The following is a 17025-nucleotide window of genomic DNA, read 5'->3' on the forward strand; positions in this document are numbered from 1 at the left end:
CTTCCTCGTTCTCTACTCCGTCACCCCTACTCATCCTGTCTCACACCTTGCCCGACCCTGCGGATAATTAAGAATATTTGTCAATCCATTAACAGTTGATACATATTTTTCACGTTTTGTCTTTTTTTTTTCCTATGCGGGGGACTAAAATAGAGACTTCTATGGCTTGGACTTTCCGAACCCGTGATATACAATGTACATACTGTATCCTCATCTATAGTGAAAATGTACTTACTTAAATCCTCATTTTCCTTTTCCGGTTTTTCTTTCTGTTTTTGGTTTAAGTTTGGGGGGGGGGGGGGGGTCTTTAGATTTTTAGGGATATTTGGTTATTAGGAGACTGTGACATAAAATATTTTTCTATCATGGCACCAGTATGTACATTTTTTATACTTCCAAAAGTGATTGAATCTCGATTACTTAAATCTGATTTATAACTGCATGTATTTTATTGTTTTGATTTATTCAGGGTACTATTTCTACAGTATTTTTATGCCCCTGAGATCGAAGGTCGGCGGGAGAGGGGGGTGGGGTGGCATATTGTTTTTGTCCTGTGTCATTCTCAAATTAATGCTAATAACTTTTGAAGAGTAATTGCTAGAGCTTTGATATTTCACATGAGTATTCATTGTGACAAGACTTTTCCGTGGGTACCAACATTTTTTACCCTGTGACCTCGACCTTAGAGTTTGACCTTCTTTTTGAAAACTTAAACCTTGCCAATAACTTTTGAACAGTAAGAACTAGAGTTTTGATATTTCATATGAGTATTTCTTTTGACCTTGACATTTGACCTACTTTTTAAAAAAATTGACATTGGTCATAACTTCTAAATGGTAAATATTAGAGCTTTCATATTGCACCTGAGCATTTCTTGTGACAAGATCTTTCTACTGGTACCAAGATATTTGTACTTGTGACCTTGGCCATCTTCGGAATTGGCCATTATCGGGGGCATTTGTGTTTCACAAACGCATATTGGTCAACAAGTTTCTCGTTTTGTTTGCTAAAATCATGGTTTTCTATAAACAAAACTTCCATAACAACATTTCTTCAGACAATACTGAAGGAACCTGCTCCACCATTACCATATTCATAGATTTGAAAGCGGTTATTGATTTATATGTAATTAACAGTTTTAACTTAGATTTTCCCAGTAACGTAGAAAATTTTCATCCCCAAAACACCTGTTCCCAACAGAACAATTCATTGTGATTTTAAAGCTGCAGTGTATATGATAAGCTATAATTCTTACCCAGGGCAAACGATTTATATGTCTTTTCTATCGCTAAACATGTAGATATTTACATGTATTTTCATACTTTCTATTTGAAGTTCCAGCTTCATACCCCCTCCTCCTCCCAATGTTTCAGTTGTTGCAGTGAGCTTTTCTTCTTTTCTACCATTTGTATAGTGGGTAAAACCGTTAACCACTGTATCGTCATGGCCCAGCTGTATACACAGGGAAGGAACTGCGGCATCCACATGTTCTTAGTTCAGATCAGAGACATGGATACCCATATACCACTGCCAGGTGAGACATCCGATAGTCTACCTATTATCAATATGTTTACTTTAAATCCGTATATTTTAAACTTCATAATCTTCAAATTTCTGGATTTTCGACTTAATATATACATACATATATATATATATATATATATATATATATATATATATATATATATAAATATATATATATGCATAAACCGCTGACGTATGATTATTCACGCCGAATATTACGTAGACGACTTGACTTGGGACCGACCGGTAGGGGACATGCATGTATTGCTATGGAATGCTTTCAGAATGTTTGTATATTTGACCTCGTATCCATATGTATATTCAGATCCGACGCTTGAGATGGTTTTAGTGCTTTATATGTATATAAGAATTTTACAAAATTTGAAATAAAATTGTTTTATATCGAACGTTTTCATTATAACAAGTAACATTACTTACCAAGGCGCATCAGCATTTCTTGATATAAATCAAGTCAGTTCTTGAAAGGCATAGGGTCTATCTTTTATTTAAAAAATGATATCACAATATTTTGCAAGAAGAACTCCAAAAAACAAATTTGTAGTATTAATTATGAGTTATCTATAGCTGCAGCGCTTTGAAATTGAAGTCATTTTGACGTTTTAGCCCATTATAAAATGTTTGTCTGGAGGACAAATATATTAAACTGGTACCCCGCTGATTGGTTGCTACACACAAACATAAGACATGCAAAGTTAACAGGGTACCAGTTTAGGCAAATGAGAACAGGTAATTATTTTGTAATTACTATCGTATCTAATGTGTTTGTAAACGTTTTGAAGAACTTTTTGTGATTTTCTAGTTATGATCTTTAATTTTGCCACCTTTTTGGAACATGTAAAATGTTACCAATATCTTGGACCCTATGCCTTTGAACGCAAATTGCCATATAAATGACATCAAACAGACCTGAAACTTGAATAAAACCCATTAAAAGCATATTCAAAATCCCCTGAGTTTTTCTTATGTACTTATAGGAGGGTTTTTCAAAAAATATGTAGACAATGTCTCTCTCGCATATATATGGTTTTGTTTGTTTGTTTGTTTTTTGTTGTTGTTTTGTTTTGGGGTTGGTTTTTTTTTTTTTTTTTTTTTTTTTTTTTTGTTGAAAAATTAAATTCAACACATTATTGCATATGAAAGCATTCATTTTATCGACCTGGGATGTTTCATTCTATTTGATCATATAGTACCCGTGATACATTATTTTAAAAACAACATGACTATTGTTCGTTCGCCATGTGCACGGAGCATCGTTACGTCAAAATCACATCACAACGTCGCGGTTTCACAGTTTCTCAAAACAATTCTTCTCTACATTTCACACCCAGCCTGTGACGCCTTCTACTTTTATAGTCTAGGTATCTAGCGGGCTGTAACTCTTCTCATTTCCGAATGTTCTGTAAGAATACTGAGGACTGTGCCGGAGCTATCATCAAAGATATATCTGATTATTCCGCGACAGTGACGTGGCCATCATTTTTCATAGCATTAATTATTCTTTTGACAAGTTCTTCACAAATGATTCACCGGGACGTTCGTCGTCCAATATAGAGTCTCTACGAGGGCGCTAGCAACCGCAAGAAAATCATCTATGCCATTATACACTAAAGCACTTTTGACATATTATCCGTTTCTTCCAGGATTTTAAGTTTCTATTGGAGATTTCCGGAGTGCGATACAAAATCTTTGGTCGATCGCTGTTCCGTGATTTCCCGCGACGTCATGTTTTTCACCTTCACGGAAGAGAACTACCTTCCTTCTGTAATCGATTTCCATTAAACGCTTTGACATATTATGTCAAAACTTTGTTAACTACAAACTATTTCAAAAGTCAGAGTTATATATGAATAATCAATCGTGTTTCAAAATATTGAATCCAAGGGTTATAACTCTGTTTTCATAAAATTATTTATGAAGTCCATTATGCGATAGATTTCCTTTATTTTCACAAACATTTCATATCATGCTCCGGTCAGCTCAGTATATTCCGTTACGCTACAACTCCAATATTCGTAGGGGAAAGTAGTCCCGGAGAATTGACACTGTACGGAGTTTGATTTCGTATATTTTTTAAAGAAACAGTTTCATGAAATTTTTATGAATACTATTACATCGTTTTAACCAGTTTTTGTAAAATTTTCATAATTTTATTCCTTTTTTAGTGACATTTATGAGATATTTTTCAGTTAACATTTGCGCCAAGAATATGTGTATTAATAGGTGTAGAAGTTGGGGACATCGGACCCAAGTTTGGATTTGAAGAGATGGACAACGGCTTCTTAAGGCTGAATAAAGTTCGCATTCCCAGGGAGAATATGTTAATGAAATACTCAAAGGTGCATATTTTGTAGCTGAAAACTATTTCATAATCTTGAAAAAAGTTGGTAATTTTGTAAATCAATGAAAACTACATATGGCTTTCCTTATACTCTGGGCTTTGTTAATGCAGTTCTTAGGCAAGCCGAATCATCTTCTCGGCGAGATATGCCAGGACTGCCTCTACAGCAAATTTTCAATGCAGTGGGATGATTTTTAATCTCGTTTAAATAGGTACAGAAAGATGGTACATATATAAAGCCACCCAGTGAAAAGCTAGCTTATGGTTCCATGGTACTTTTACGATGTAGCATAACAGGTTCTGTAGCGAGTTGTCTTGCACAGGCTTGTGTCATATCAATCAGGTACAGCGCCGTGCGTCGGCAGACGGAGGTTAGCCCAGGGTAGGTAATTCAAAAATTCTTCAATGGAAGGGTATACATTGTAGTATATCTACAGCACCGGCAATTATATCCCTTGGGTTCGGATTTAATAGTACTCTTTAATAGTAAATTCGATCCCAGGTGATAAAATTGCCTGCGATCTACTGTTGTACGGTCCAGTATCCAATTATTTTATTTCCTTACCTAAAGTTTTCTTTGGCAACTTATGTCCAAATACGACAAAACGCCTGATTTAATTATGCTAATAATTTAATAATGATAATTGAAATTTATAAAAAAAAAAAAAAAAAAAAAAAAAAAAATTAATGAAATCTCACAATCTGTTTAAATATTGACAAACCTTTGACTAACATGGTTTTTTGATTGTTTTTTCTTTTTCTCAGAGGTGAAGAAGCGCAGATAATTGATTACCAGACGCAGCAATACAAGTTGTTTCCGCTGTTGGGCACTTCATTCGCCATGCTTTTCGCAGGCGAATTTATTTCCAATTTCTATACAACGAAGTACCCAGAAATTGCTGCAGGAAACTTTGAGTTTCTACCGCAAGTAAAATCACTATTTTTAATATACTATTCTGATAATATTTTGTGCCACGTTAATTACATGCTACATGTATATTGGTCAATTATAGTATACAGAATATCAGAAATACTTGAACAGATAAACCAAATATTTTACACATGTGTACATATTCGTTTATATTAAAAAATAAAAGTTAGCAACGTAAGTACATATGGAGACTGTACAAACTAGGAGTATGTATTTGACCTTTGATATTTTGGTCTATGTCCCTAGACCTGCAGCCAGCACCAGCTTCCTTAGCTCACAGTCTTTGGCTTGTACTTTTGGCTTATAGTACGCTGAATATACAATCTGTCGAAGTTAACCGGCTTGATTTCTTCTATGTTTTAGTCCAGTTTACAATCGTCAGCAAAATATCCGTACTACATGTTACACATCACGTGAAAATGTTTGTTTTCTTTTCTTGGACACCAAAACAAAAGAGAGAAAAGAAAAAAGAGAAGTAAAACAGAATAAAAATTAAATAATAAAAAATAGCAATAAAAAATAAACAAACAAAGCAAAACAACATTTAAAAAAACCAGTGAAATGCTTAGACTATGGTGGTTGACAAAACGATTTTCGCCTCGAAATAACATAAAGACGACAAAACGAAAAGACGACAAATTACAGGCAAAAAGACAACAAGCAAAAACCGCAAATTAGCGACCTAATTTGTCGTCTTTTCACTTGGAAAATGAAAATGACGACAAAACGATAATTAGCGACTTTTCGCCTCGAAATAAGGAAAAGATGACAAAATAAGGTTTCCCCGTGATTTTGCAGTCTGATTTTCTCGGAATTCATTATGAAATTTGCTGAGTATTGAGATGTACAGATACGTATCATCGTTTTTAGCTCATCTGAGCTGAAAGCTCAAGTGAAGCTTTTCTGATTGCCTGTTGTCTGTCTGTCCGTCTGTCTGTAACCTTTTTACATTTTCGACTTTTTCTCCAAAACCACTGGGCCAATTATAACCAAACTTGGCCAAAAGCATCTTTGGGTGAAGGGCTTTCAAGTTTATTCAAATAAAGAGCCATACACCCTTCAAAGGGGGGAAATAATTGCAAAAATAGGGTAGGGTCATTTAAAAATCTTCTTCCCAAGAACTACTGGACCAGAAGAGCTGAATTTATATGAAAACTTCCTGACATAGTGCAGATTCAAGTTTGTTCAAGTGATGGTCCCCGGGGGTAGGATGGGGCCACAATAGGGGATCAAAGTTTTACATACAAATATATAGGAAAATTCTTGAAAAATCTTCTTCTCAAGAACCTCGAGCTCTAAGCCAGAAAAGCTGAGTTTTACATGAAAGCTTCCTGACATATTGCAGATCCAAGTTTGTTAAAATCATGGACCACGAGGGTTGGATGGGGCCACAATAGGGGATAAAAAATTTTACATACAGATATATAGGAAATCTTCTTCTCAAGAACCTCGAGCTCTAAGCCAGAAAAGCTGAGTTTTACATGAAAGCTTCCTGACATATTGCAGATCCAAGTTTGTTAAAATCATGGACCACGAGGGTTGGATGGGGCCACAATAGGGGATAAAAAATTTTACATACAGATATATAGGAAATCTTCTTCTCAAGAACCACTGGGCCAGAAGAGCTGAAATTTCCATGACAGCTTCATGACATAGTACAGATTCAAGTTTGTTCAAATTATGGCCCCGAGGGTAGGATGGGGCCATAATAGGGGATTTAAGTATTACATACAAATATATAGGAAAAGTCTTGAAAAAATTTCTTCTCAAGAACCACTGAGCCAGAAAAGCTGATATTTACACGAAAGCTTCCTGACATAGTCCAGATTCAAGTTTGTTAAACTCATGACCCTGGGGTTAGGATGGGGCCACAATAGGGGAATGCCCCGGATCAAAGTTGTACATAACTAATAAATAGAAAAAAAATCTTTTAAAATTTTCTCCTTAAGAACCATTAGGCCAAATTATTTAACATTTGCATGAAAGCTTCCTGACATAGTGCAGATTCAAGTTTGTAAAAATCATGGTCCCCGGGGTAAGATGGGACCACAGTAGGGATCAAAATTTTACATACAAATATATAGGTAAAAGCATTTAAAATCTTCTTCTGAAAAATCACTGGGCCAGAAAAGTTAACATTTACAGGTATGTTGAGACCACAATAGGGATAAAAGTATTACATGCGAATATAAAGGAAAAAATCTTCAAATATGATCCAAGGTTACTCGGGTGAGCGATGTGGCCCATAGACCTCTTGTTTAAAAATTCGCTTTGCAGGAAGGTAAATGTACATGTACCAAGCAAAGATGTAAATATTAACTTTCATGTTGAATCAATTTGTTTAGATAAAATAGTACACACACGTCCCTTCATGTAGAAGAACAAGTCTGACATGTCCTTCATAGATGTCTAGTATTATACAAAAGTTTCGTTTATCTTAATAATATGATGAATGTTTGTTTGAAAAACAGCATACAAATTACCCAATATGTATTTATTGTTTTCATACCCACTACTTGACAAACAAATTAGACTATTTTTCTTATATTCATATTCTAGATTATGTTTTTCAAATTTTGTTTTGGTTTCGTTAAATATAGGTTTTTGAGTTAAGTTGAGATGTCACTTACTATTGTTCCGTGGGGATCCGGGTTAGAATAGGCCCTCAGTACCCCACCCCCGGGAATCCGGGTTAGAATAGGCCCTCAGTACCCCACCCCCGGGAATCCGGGTTAGAATAGGCCCTCAGTACCCCACCCCCGGGAATCTGGGTTAGAATTAATAGGTCCTCAGTACCCCTTGCTTGTTGTAAGAGGCGACTAAATGGGGCGGTCCTTCGGATGAGACCACAAAAGCCGAGGCCCCTTGTCACAGCAGGTGTGGCACAGTAGATATCCCTCCCTTCTCAAAGGTCGTAAGCGCCGTGCATAGATCTAAATTTTACAGTCCTTCACCGACAATGGTGACGTCTCCATGTGGGTAATAATTTCTGGGGAGGGACGTTAAACAATATTCAATCTATCAATCAACATTATCACTGTTTATATCAAAAGTATAAACAATGAAAAGATCAAAGTTTTGTTGCTGACAAAAACTGATTATTATTTTTTCACCTGCACTCGTACGTTAGACCTAAATTTCATGTATATGAATTTTGATTTGATGGATAAATTCCATTTACAAAAAATCTTGCTTTCAGCATTAAATGATCTTGATAGAACAATTTGCATAAAGAAATAAGAATTTACACATGAATATAATGAATGAATTTACTGCAACATATTTCATTGATATAAGTAAGAAATGGCAGATGTGACGTAATAGAGGCATGGTTGTTTATATTAGTCAGAACCATCTAGCTACTCAAATTGAAACCGACCATTGAAACTGACCAAATGTCATACACATACACAACTTGCAAGCTGTATTTGTATCGTAAGCCCTCATGTTGCATTCATGGTTAATTTTCAGCTACACGCCATGAGCGCAGGTCTGAAGGCGTTCGGTGCCTGGACTTGTTCTGAAGGGGTGGAGACCTGCCGCCTGTGTTGTGGAGGTCACGGATACTCTCACGCCAGTGGACTGCCAAAGATTTACTTGGACTGCACTCCAGCCTGTACTTACGAGGGAGAAAACATGGTCCTCATGCTTCAAGTAGCACGGTGTGCATATTACAATAATACACAATTTCATTTATATAATCCTGGGTGGTTATTCGTGAAATGTTCTGCATGAATCCATATTCGATCGCTGAAAGCAGTATCTTTGTCCCTAATTGTTTAAGTACTTTAGTATATTTTGAATGTATGATGTCTCTCTCTTTTTCTTTCTCTCTCTCTCTTGTCAACTAAGAGCAGAGTTTTTACAAGTTACATCATGCATAGCGTCAAAAGTAAGGACACTATAGTATAACAAAATATTACGGGTAGTGATGATGATGATGGTGATGATGATGATGATGATGATGTTGTTGATGATGATGATGTTGTTGATAATGTTGATGATGATGATAATCTACGGATATAATAATTTTGATTTCAGATTTCTAATGAAAGAATATACAAAGATGATGAAGGGGGATTCCCTGTCCAGTCTTGCAGAATTTCTAAGAAGCGATCTCAGCAAGCGATCATGCATGACGGAAGATGTAGCTCTCAGATGTCTGGTCATGGGATACAACCATAGGGCTGCAAGGTTAATATAAAAATTCCATCTGCTACAAACCTGATTTCTTTTAGGATGATACAAATTAGAGCCGTACTCAGATTCACACCAAGAAATATGTTTTCAGGTTAGTATCTGATGCGGCGAGCAATATTCAGAAGTTGATCGGAAAAGGGAAAAGTCAACTGGAAGCGTGGAATTCCTCAACCGTCCGTTTGTTCTGGGCTGCTAGAGTAAGTTGTATTTGTGTGTGTAATTAGAAAATCTTGCAGGGCATTTTCAATTTGGCAACTTTCTCTTTGTTCTTCGCATGCGGGGACTTACGGAAGACCTACAAAAAATATGTCTATATATTCACACATCAAAACTAATACGCATGTCTCAGATATCTAGTAAACAGAACAAGAGGCCCATGGGCCACATCGCTCACCTGAGTCACCTTGGTCCATATCAGAAGACTTTCCATTTATATTTGCATGTTAAACCTTAGTCCTTATTATGGCCCCAACCTATCCCTGGAGGCCATGGTTTTTGCAAACTTGAATCTACACTATGTCAGAAAGCTTTCATGTAAATGTGAACTTTTTTGGCCCAATGGTTCTTGAGAAGAAGATTTTTAAAGATTTTTCCTATATATTTGTATGTAAAACTTTGATCCCCCCTTGTGGCCCCATCTTACCCCCAGGGGCCAGGAATTGAACAAACTTGAATCTGCACTATGTCAGAAAGCTTTCATGTAAATATCAGCTTTTCTGGCTCAGTGCTTCTTAAGAAGATTTTTAAAGATTTTCCCTATATATTTGTATGTAAAACTTTGCTCCCCTATTGTGGCCCCATCCTACCCCAAAGGGGGGGGGGGATGATTTGAACAAACTTAACTCTACACTATGTTAGGAAGCTTTCATTTAAATATCAGCTTTTCTGGCTCAGTGGTTCTTGGGAAGAAGATTTTTAAAGATTGTCCCTATATATTTGTATGTAAAACTTTGATCCCCTATTGTGGCCCTATCCGACTCCTGGGGGACCATCATTTTAACAAACTTAAATCTGCACTATATCAGGAAGCTTTCATTTAAATATCTTTTCTGGCTCAGTGGTTCTTGAGAAGAAGATTTTTAAAGATTGTCCCTATATATTTGTATGTAAAACTTTGATCCCCTATTGTGGCCCCATCCGACCCCCGGAGGCCATCATTTTAACAAACTTGAATCTACACTATATCAGGAAGCTTTCATATAAATCTCAGCTTTTCTGGCTCAGTGGTTCTTGAGAAGAAGATTTTTAAAGATTTTTCCTATATATTTGTATGTAAAACTTTGACCCCCTATTGTGGCCCCATCCAACCCCCGGGGGCCATGATTTTAACAATTTAGAATCTGCACTACCTAATAAAGCTTATCTATAAATTTCATCCTTTCTGACTTAGTGGTTCTTGAGAAGAAGATTTTTAATGATCCTACTCTATTTTTACGTTTTCTTGATTATCTCCCCTTTGAAGGTGGCCTGGTCCTTTATTTTAACAATTCAGAATTCCCTTTAACTAAGGATGCTTTGTGCCAACTTTAGTTGAAATTGGCCAGTGGTTTTTGAGAAGAAGTAAAAAACGTTAAAAGTTTATAGACAAACGGACGGACGCCGGAATACGAGTGATCAGAAAAGCTCACTTGAACTTTTAGCTCAGGTGAGTAAAAAAAAAATGATGAAAATAGGCAAGTTTGAAAGTGTAGTATTAAAAGCTCAGTATGGGCACAGGCACCTGGATTGTTGATTTTATTTACACCCCCTTTACCCATAGAGTCGACTCTATACACGTATATACATACACGTATTTAAAAGGAACATATAGAAAACTAGTGAAAAATTAAACCATACTTGGTCTATGGAACTTGAACATTTTGGTCCCAATGGTGTCGATTCGAATACTAGCGCGTGGACATGTATTTCTCCATTTTGAATCTCGTGTACCCAAGTTCACGTTGTTCTGAGATGTTACATAAGATTCTTAAAAGCATGTAAATCTTTGTTTTCTAAATCATATATAATCACTCCTCGATAAACGCGATTGTGCCATGGTTCCTATGTTTGTGTATTTGCTAAACACCGACGCTGAATATGACGTCACAATGCACTGTTTACATCAGTTGCATAGAGTTTCCCGCGTTCAATGAATAGGCGGATCAAAAATGTCTGAAGTTAGAATAATTTGATTGAGCTCTGTCCTCACATGTTAGGTGGAAATATTTCGGGATATTTTTTGACCTGTTATGGATCTAGATACTATACAATGCCAATATTGTTTGCTTCGTCCTCAAACACGGTCACGCCGTAAGACATATTAAATGTATCTGCTCTAGATACCCAATGAAAAAATACAGAACCAAATCTGAATAATTTATCTAAATATACCGGGTATATCATTTCCCCGCCGATCACCCTCATAAGTCGTTCTGTATAGCCAGTGTCTACTTTCTGTAAGATATTGAGATGATCACTTGGGAGATACTAATGTAATTTCTTATGTATATTATCATGGGATATCGGAACTATAAAAATTTTGAACTCTTCAGAAAAAGAAGTTACGAAAATGATGTCTCACTTGGGCAACTCTTATATATATACTAACGACTCATCTCTCGAACAAATATATATATATGCTTGATTTGAAGATTTTTTTTTTCAGACTGTCACTAGCAAATATTATAGTACCAAAAACATAAGTTATTAATTTGAATTTCTGATGTTTCGTAGCAAAGACCAAACAAAAAATCCACAACCGTTTATTTCCTTTACCGTATACATGTATTTGTAGATAATTACTTGGCGAGATTTTCACGAGTCATTATAACAACCGTCCGCTACGAAATGATAAAAATAAGTTGATGTATAAAACATAATCACAATTCATACATCAATCTCCAGACACGTACAAGTGTGAAAATGCAAAGTTGAACCGATCAATATGTGACCCCCTCCCCCTGTCAACTACTTTTCTTGCTATGTACATGTAACCAAGAGTTTTCATACAGATATAACAGCAACTTTTTTCCTGCTTGCTACCCACCCCACAACTTTGAAAAACGACGCAAAGATGAAAGTGCCTAGACTCACTATGTTATCTGATAGTAACATGTACTTGCTTACTTATGTAACACGCAAGTGGTCATCTCAAAAGCCTACAGAAAGAAGAGACTGGCTATTTAAAACGAAGATGATCAGCGGAGAAATCTCATATCTTGGATAAATTATTTATACACTGTTATTTTTTTCCCAAAAGGGGGGGGGGGGGAGTTAAGATCAATACACAGTATCCACTCGGCCATGTAATCAGTTGCTGTGCCCGGGGTATGGTGATTGATTTTTAAAATTAGCCTAAATTATTTATTAATCTTTCTTTAAATTATTACTTTTTCATATTTTAAGATATAATTTTTTTTAAATTATCTTTGTACAAAGAAATACGGATGTATATTTAATTTCTGTTATAAAATTTAGAAATTCATTTCCAAATTAAGGATTATCTCCCTCATGCATAGCTCTTATCCTTAGACGAATTTGACTCCACTTTTTTGGCACACTGTTTTTCCCTATAGCTATATAACTTCATTGTTATTTCGGATTTCAAACATTTCGGTTGAGCATCACTGAAGAGACATTATTTGTCGAAATGCGCATCTGGTGCATCAAAATTGGTACCGTATAAGTTTTACATTAAAAGAAAATGATCCCAAACTACTAAAGGAATGTAGGCTAAAGTCATGTATAAACTATTTATGCGAGTTATCGTTCTTGTGCTAAGTGGCTTGATAGAAAAGAACTTCCCTCCAAAGTCTGACTCTACTGTCGCTGACATAGCTAGAAAATTCCTTGACGTGTTTGAATAGAATTAAACTGTCACACAACATTGCTTTTGAGCTTTCCTCCTTTGTCTTCGAGTCCCCCGGGCCGGGCCGGTAGAGAGGCTACAGCGCTGAAACAGCGTGTGGTGCACGATGACGTCACAAGTCGACAGTGTAGAACTTTAGTTTAGCTACCGTGTTTGTGAAACTGTGAGTAGCCTATGTAAAATTTAGTTCATGATGTATTTTTTTATTTTTTATTTTCAGGCATTTTGTCACGCGTTTGTTGTCGAAAACTTCGTGAAGACCGTTACCGAGGGAAATTTAGATGACCAAACAAGAACGGTGATGACGTCATTGTGTAAGCTTTATGCTGTTCATGGCATTATCACAAACCTCGGCGAATTCATCCAGGTAGGCCTTTAAATGTTTTTTAAGCCCAGTTTTCGTACACATGTATTTTGTCATCGTTTATGACTATGAGTAGATCTACATGTCTAGGCTAATAATTTTCATCACCGATAAACGATCGATGCACTGAACAAATTTCTTGGATCCTAAGTTTTTGATTCCTTTGCAGGATGGGTTTTTCAGTTCGACACAAGTTCAAATTTTACAAAACAAGTTGATGTCATTATTGGCGGATATCAGACCCAATGCAGTTACCTTAGTGGACGCCTTCGATTACCCAGATTCGGTCCTTCAGAGTTGTATTGGACGGTATGACGGGCAAGTTTATCAGGCTTTGTACGATTATGCAAAGGAGTCCCCACTGAACGAAAAAGAGGTTGGTGTGATGATTTGTGTATTGTAGGGGGTAGGAGGTTGTGAAATGTCAGGTTTTTAATTAATATTGAGAGGTCTGCCTGTTCGTACAAAATGGCAATATTAACTTGAATATTAGGCATAATTATGACTCAAGAACGTTGTTAGATATATTTCTAGATGATAGGCCTATTAATGATTACTGGTAAAAGAATTCACTGAAAGTATTGATTTGATTTCACTTCCTTTTTCAGTTTACTTGTAATGCATGAAGAGTTTGTTTGACACACTATGTATATTTCTTGAATATTTCAGGTGCTGGATTCATACTACAAATATATCAAACCAGCCCAGACATCATCTAAAGATGTCAGGCTGTCCCGGTTATAGTGCATTGCTGCGACTAGAAAAGCATTTGTCATGTATTAAATATATGAAGTATTATGAACAGACTGAAATTTCAACGAAGGATGATTAATAATACCGTTACTCAGAGAGTAATTAAATATATATAATGTTTTAAAAATGATTTTTATTATTTTAGAAAATGCATATACATGTACATGTATCTTGTTGATTTTTTTATGCAATGCTGAAGAGTAATGTTTTATATTGAATAAGTAGTGCTATTCATCAATGTTTTTAGATCTTATTAATAAATAAACATGTAAATTTAACATTAGGTACATGTACATGTGCCTTTGATCAAACGAATTCGTTTGTTCACGAGTTCAAGGAACTTGACTTTTTGTTGATTAAAATGATGTATCAGATGCATTAGTTTTTGTAAAACTTTGTTCACTTCATTTTATCATGTTTACCAGTACTTTGATGATAAAGAAATTGTTTTAAAAAGATACGAGAAACGGAGTTTGAATGCAATTTGGCAGGTTTTATGTTGTATAAGAAAAAAAAATTTGTAGACCAAGTTTTAGGCCCAATACCCTTTGCTTGACAGACATCCAACTTAGTTCATCTTAAGGGGTAGATAACCACTAATGATTTTGAGGTCACAAAGTCAAATTGGACATAGTCAATGAATATGGTGTCTCAATCTGATTAAAATGAGATCCGCTCAGAACGCTACACAAGGTAGAGTCAGATCAATGTGAGCGGATCAAACACAGGGGCTAAGCCCGTTTTGGGCCCGACCTCTGTGATACCATAAATATATATTTATGGTATCACAGACTTCGGGCCCAAAACGGGCTTAGCCCCTGTGGGATCAAAGATTCTTATTTTAATCGGATTTATATCGTTTCCTCTATATGTTGAGAATCATTTGCTTTGATTGACACCAAACTTGGTACACCGCCCGGTACGAATACTTAGAAGTACGAAGCCCTCGGAGTAGATAAACCCTATTGCTTTTGATATCACAAGGTCTCGACTCAAATTTAGATTTAATACTCATTGTTTCAGAGATACAAGTTTATGCTTTTCTTGTGCTGATTTGGAAGAAGTTTTTATACGTGAAAGACTATAAATTAAATGATGCACGTGTATAACCCTTTTGAATCGGGGTGGACCATACATGTTCTGAAACGTAAAGAAATTTAATGTTACATGAAGCATAATCTCTCAAGTGAGTTTGCATTCAGCTGGATTAGTGAATCGTGGCCTACTTTACGACTAAATGTAGGTCAAACAGTTTTCCTGACTTTTTTTTTTTTAATTTACGGATATAGATATTGACTTAAATTTAGTCACAACATTCCTCTCTGAGGAACAGATGTGCAGTTTGTATATCAGCTAGATTGGTGAACCGCAATGGCGTGGCCCACATCTACCTTAAGGCTAAAAGTGGGTCAAACAGTTTCCATATTTTCGTTTGTTATGGATACAGGTATTGTCCAGAAAGGTATTCACAAATTTCCTTTCAGAGAAATAGATTCAGTTTGCAATCGGTGCATAGTGACCTAGTTTAAGGCTTGAAGTAGGTCAAACACTTTCCTGGACTTTTTAGAAGGGACGTATAATGGTACAGCGATGTCTGTACATCCGTCCGTCTGAGGTATGTCACAGCCCGATACTACCTGAAGCAAATTTCTACAAACAAGAAGCCCATGGGACACATCACTCACCTGAATCACATTGGCCCATATTTGAAGATTTTCCCTACATATTTGCATGTAAAACTTTAATCCTTATTGTGGCCCCAACCTACCCCCATGGGACAAGATTTTCACAAACTTGAATCTGCACTACATGTATGTCATAGGAAGCTTTCATGTAAATGTAAACATTTATAGCCCAGTGGTTCTTGAGAATAAGATTTTTAAAAGATTTTCCCTATATATTTGTATGAAAAACTTTGATCTCCTATTGTGGCCTCATTCTACCCCAGAGGGCCATGATTTTAACTAACTTGAACCTGCATGCACAATGTCAGAAAGCCTTCATGTAAATTTCTACTTTCCTGGCCCAGCGGTTCTTTAGAAATAGATTTTTTCCTATATATTTGCATGTAAAACTTTGATCACCTATTGTGGCCCCATCTTACCCCCAGAGGTCAAAATTTTTACAAACTTGAATCTGCGCTATGTCAGGAAGCTTTCATGCAAATGTAAACTTCTTTGGTCCAATGGTTCTTGAGAAGATTTTTAAAAAATATTTTTATTTATATTAGCATATGTAAAACTTTGATCCCCTACTGTGGCCCTATCCTATCCCTGGGGGCCATGATTTTAACAAACTTGAATCTGCGCTGTCAGGAAGCTTTCATGTAAATTTGTGTTTTCCTAGCCCAGTGGTCCTAGAGAAGAAGATTTTTAAAACCTTTTCCCTATATATTTGTATGTAAAACTCTGATCCCTCATTGTGGCCCCATCCTACCACCAAACTTAAATCTGAACAATGTCTGGAAGTTTTCATGTAAATTTCTACTTTCCTGGCCCAGCGGTTCTTGAGAAGAAGATCTTTACAGACTTTCCCTATATATTTGCATGTAAAACTTTGATCCCCTATTGTGGCCCCATCCTATTCCCGGGGGCCATGATTTTAACAAACTTGAATCTACACCATGTCAGAAAGTTTTCATGTAAATTTCAGTGGTTCTTGATAATAAGATTTTTAAATGACCCTGCCCTATTTTTGCATTTTTGTGATTATCTCCCCTTCATTTGAACAAACTTGAAAGCTGTTCACCCACTTTTTGCCAAGTTTGGTTGAAATTGGCCCAGTGATTCTGAAGAAGAAGTCGAAATTGTAAAAAGTTTAAAGACAGACGGACAGATGACGGACAACAGGCAATCAGAAAAGCTCACTTGAGCTTTCAGCTCAGGTGAGCTAATTATGGCTTAAGAAAAGCACCCTATGTAAGCATTTTCACAGGCATATTATGTACCATTTATGGTACTCTTGTTCTCATTATGGACAGCATTTCCAGTGCTCTTGTTCTTTCATTTTATAGATTGTTTCTATTGGGTAACCGTAAGGTCGTGGGT

At 36.1% G+C, this 17025-nt stretch overlaps 1 protein-coding gene across 5 annotated transcripts in view; it reads left to right on the forward strand.

Annotated features, from left to right (window-relative positions):
- LOC125646276 (peroxisomal acyl-coenzyme A oxidase 1-like) overlaps nt 1-14371 on the forward strand; it is a 49744-nt gene extending 35373 nt beyond the window's left edge. For all 5 annotated transcript variants that reach the window (XM_056142326.1, XM_048872497.2, XM_056142324.1 and 2 more), the window contains 10 exons: nt 1415-1534; nt 3766-3881; nt 4096-4265; nt 4649-4811; nt 8286-8476; nt 8856-9008; nt 9106-9211; nt 13082-13228; nt 13395-13601; nt 13895-14371. In XM_056142326.1, the coding sequence (XP_055998301.1) occupies nt 1415-1534; nt 3766-3881; nt 4096-4265; nt 4649-4811; nt 8286-8476; nt 8856-9008; nt 9106-9211; nt 13082-13228; nt 13395-13601; nt 13895-13969 (1448 nt within the window). In that variant the 3' untranslated portion in view covers nt 13970-14371. The remainder of the gene's footprint in view (nt 1-1414; nt 1535-3765; nt 3882-4095; nt 4266-4648; nt 4812-8285; nt 8477-8855; nt 9009-9105; nt 9212-13081; nt 13229-13394; nt 13602-13894) is intronic.
- The last annotated feature ends 2654 nt before the right edge of the window (nt 14372-17025 follow it).

This window comes from Ostrea edulis, chromosome 6 (genome assembly GCF_947568905.1).
Source record: "Ostrea edulis chromosome 6, xbOstEdul1.1, whole genome shotgun sequence".
NCBI classification, from domain to species: domain Eukaryota; kingdom Metazoa; phylum Mollusca; class Bivalvia; order Ostreida; family Ostreidae; genus Ostrea; species Ostrea edulis.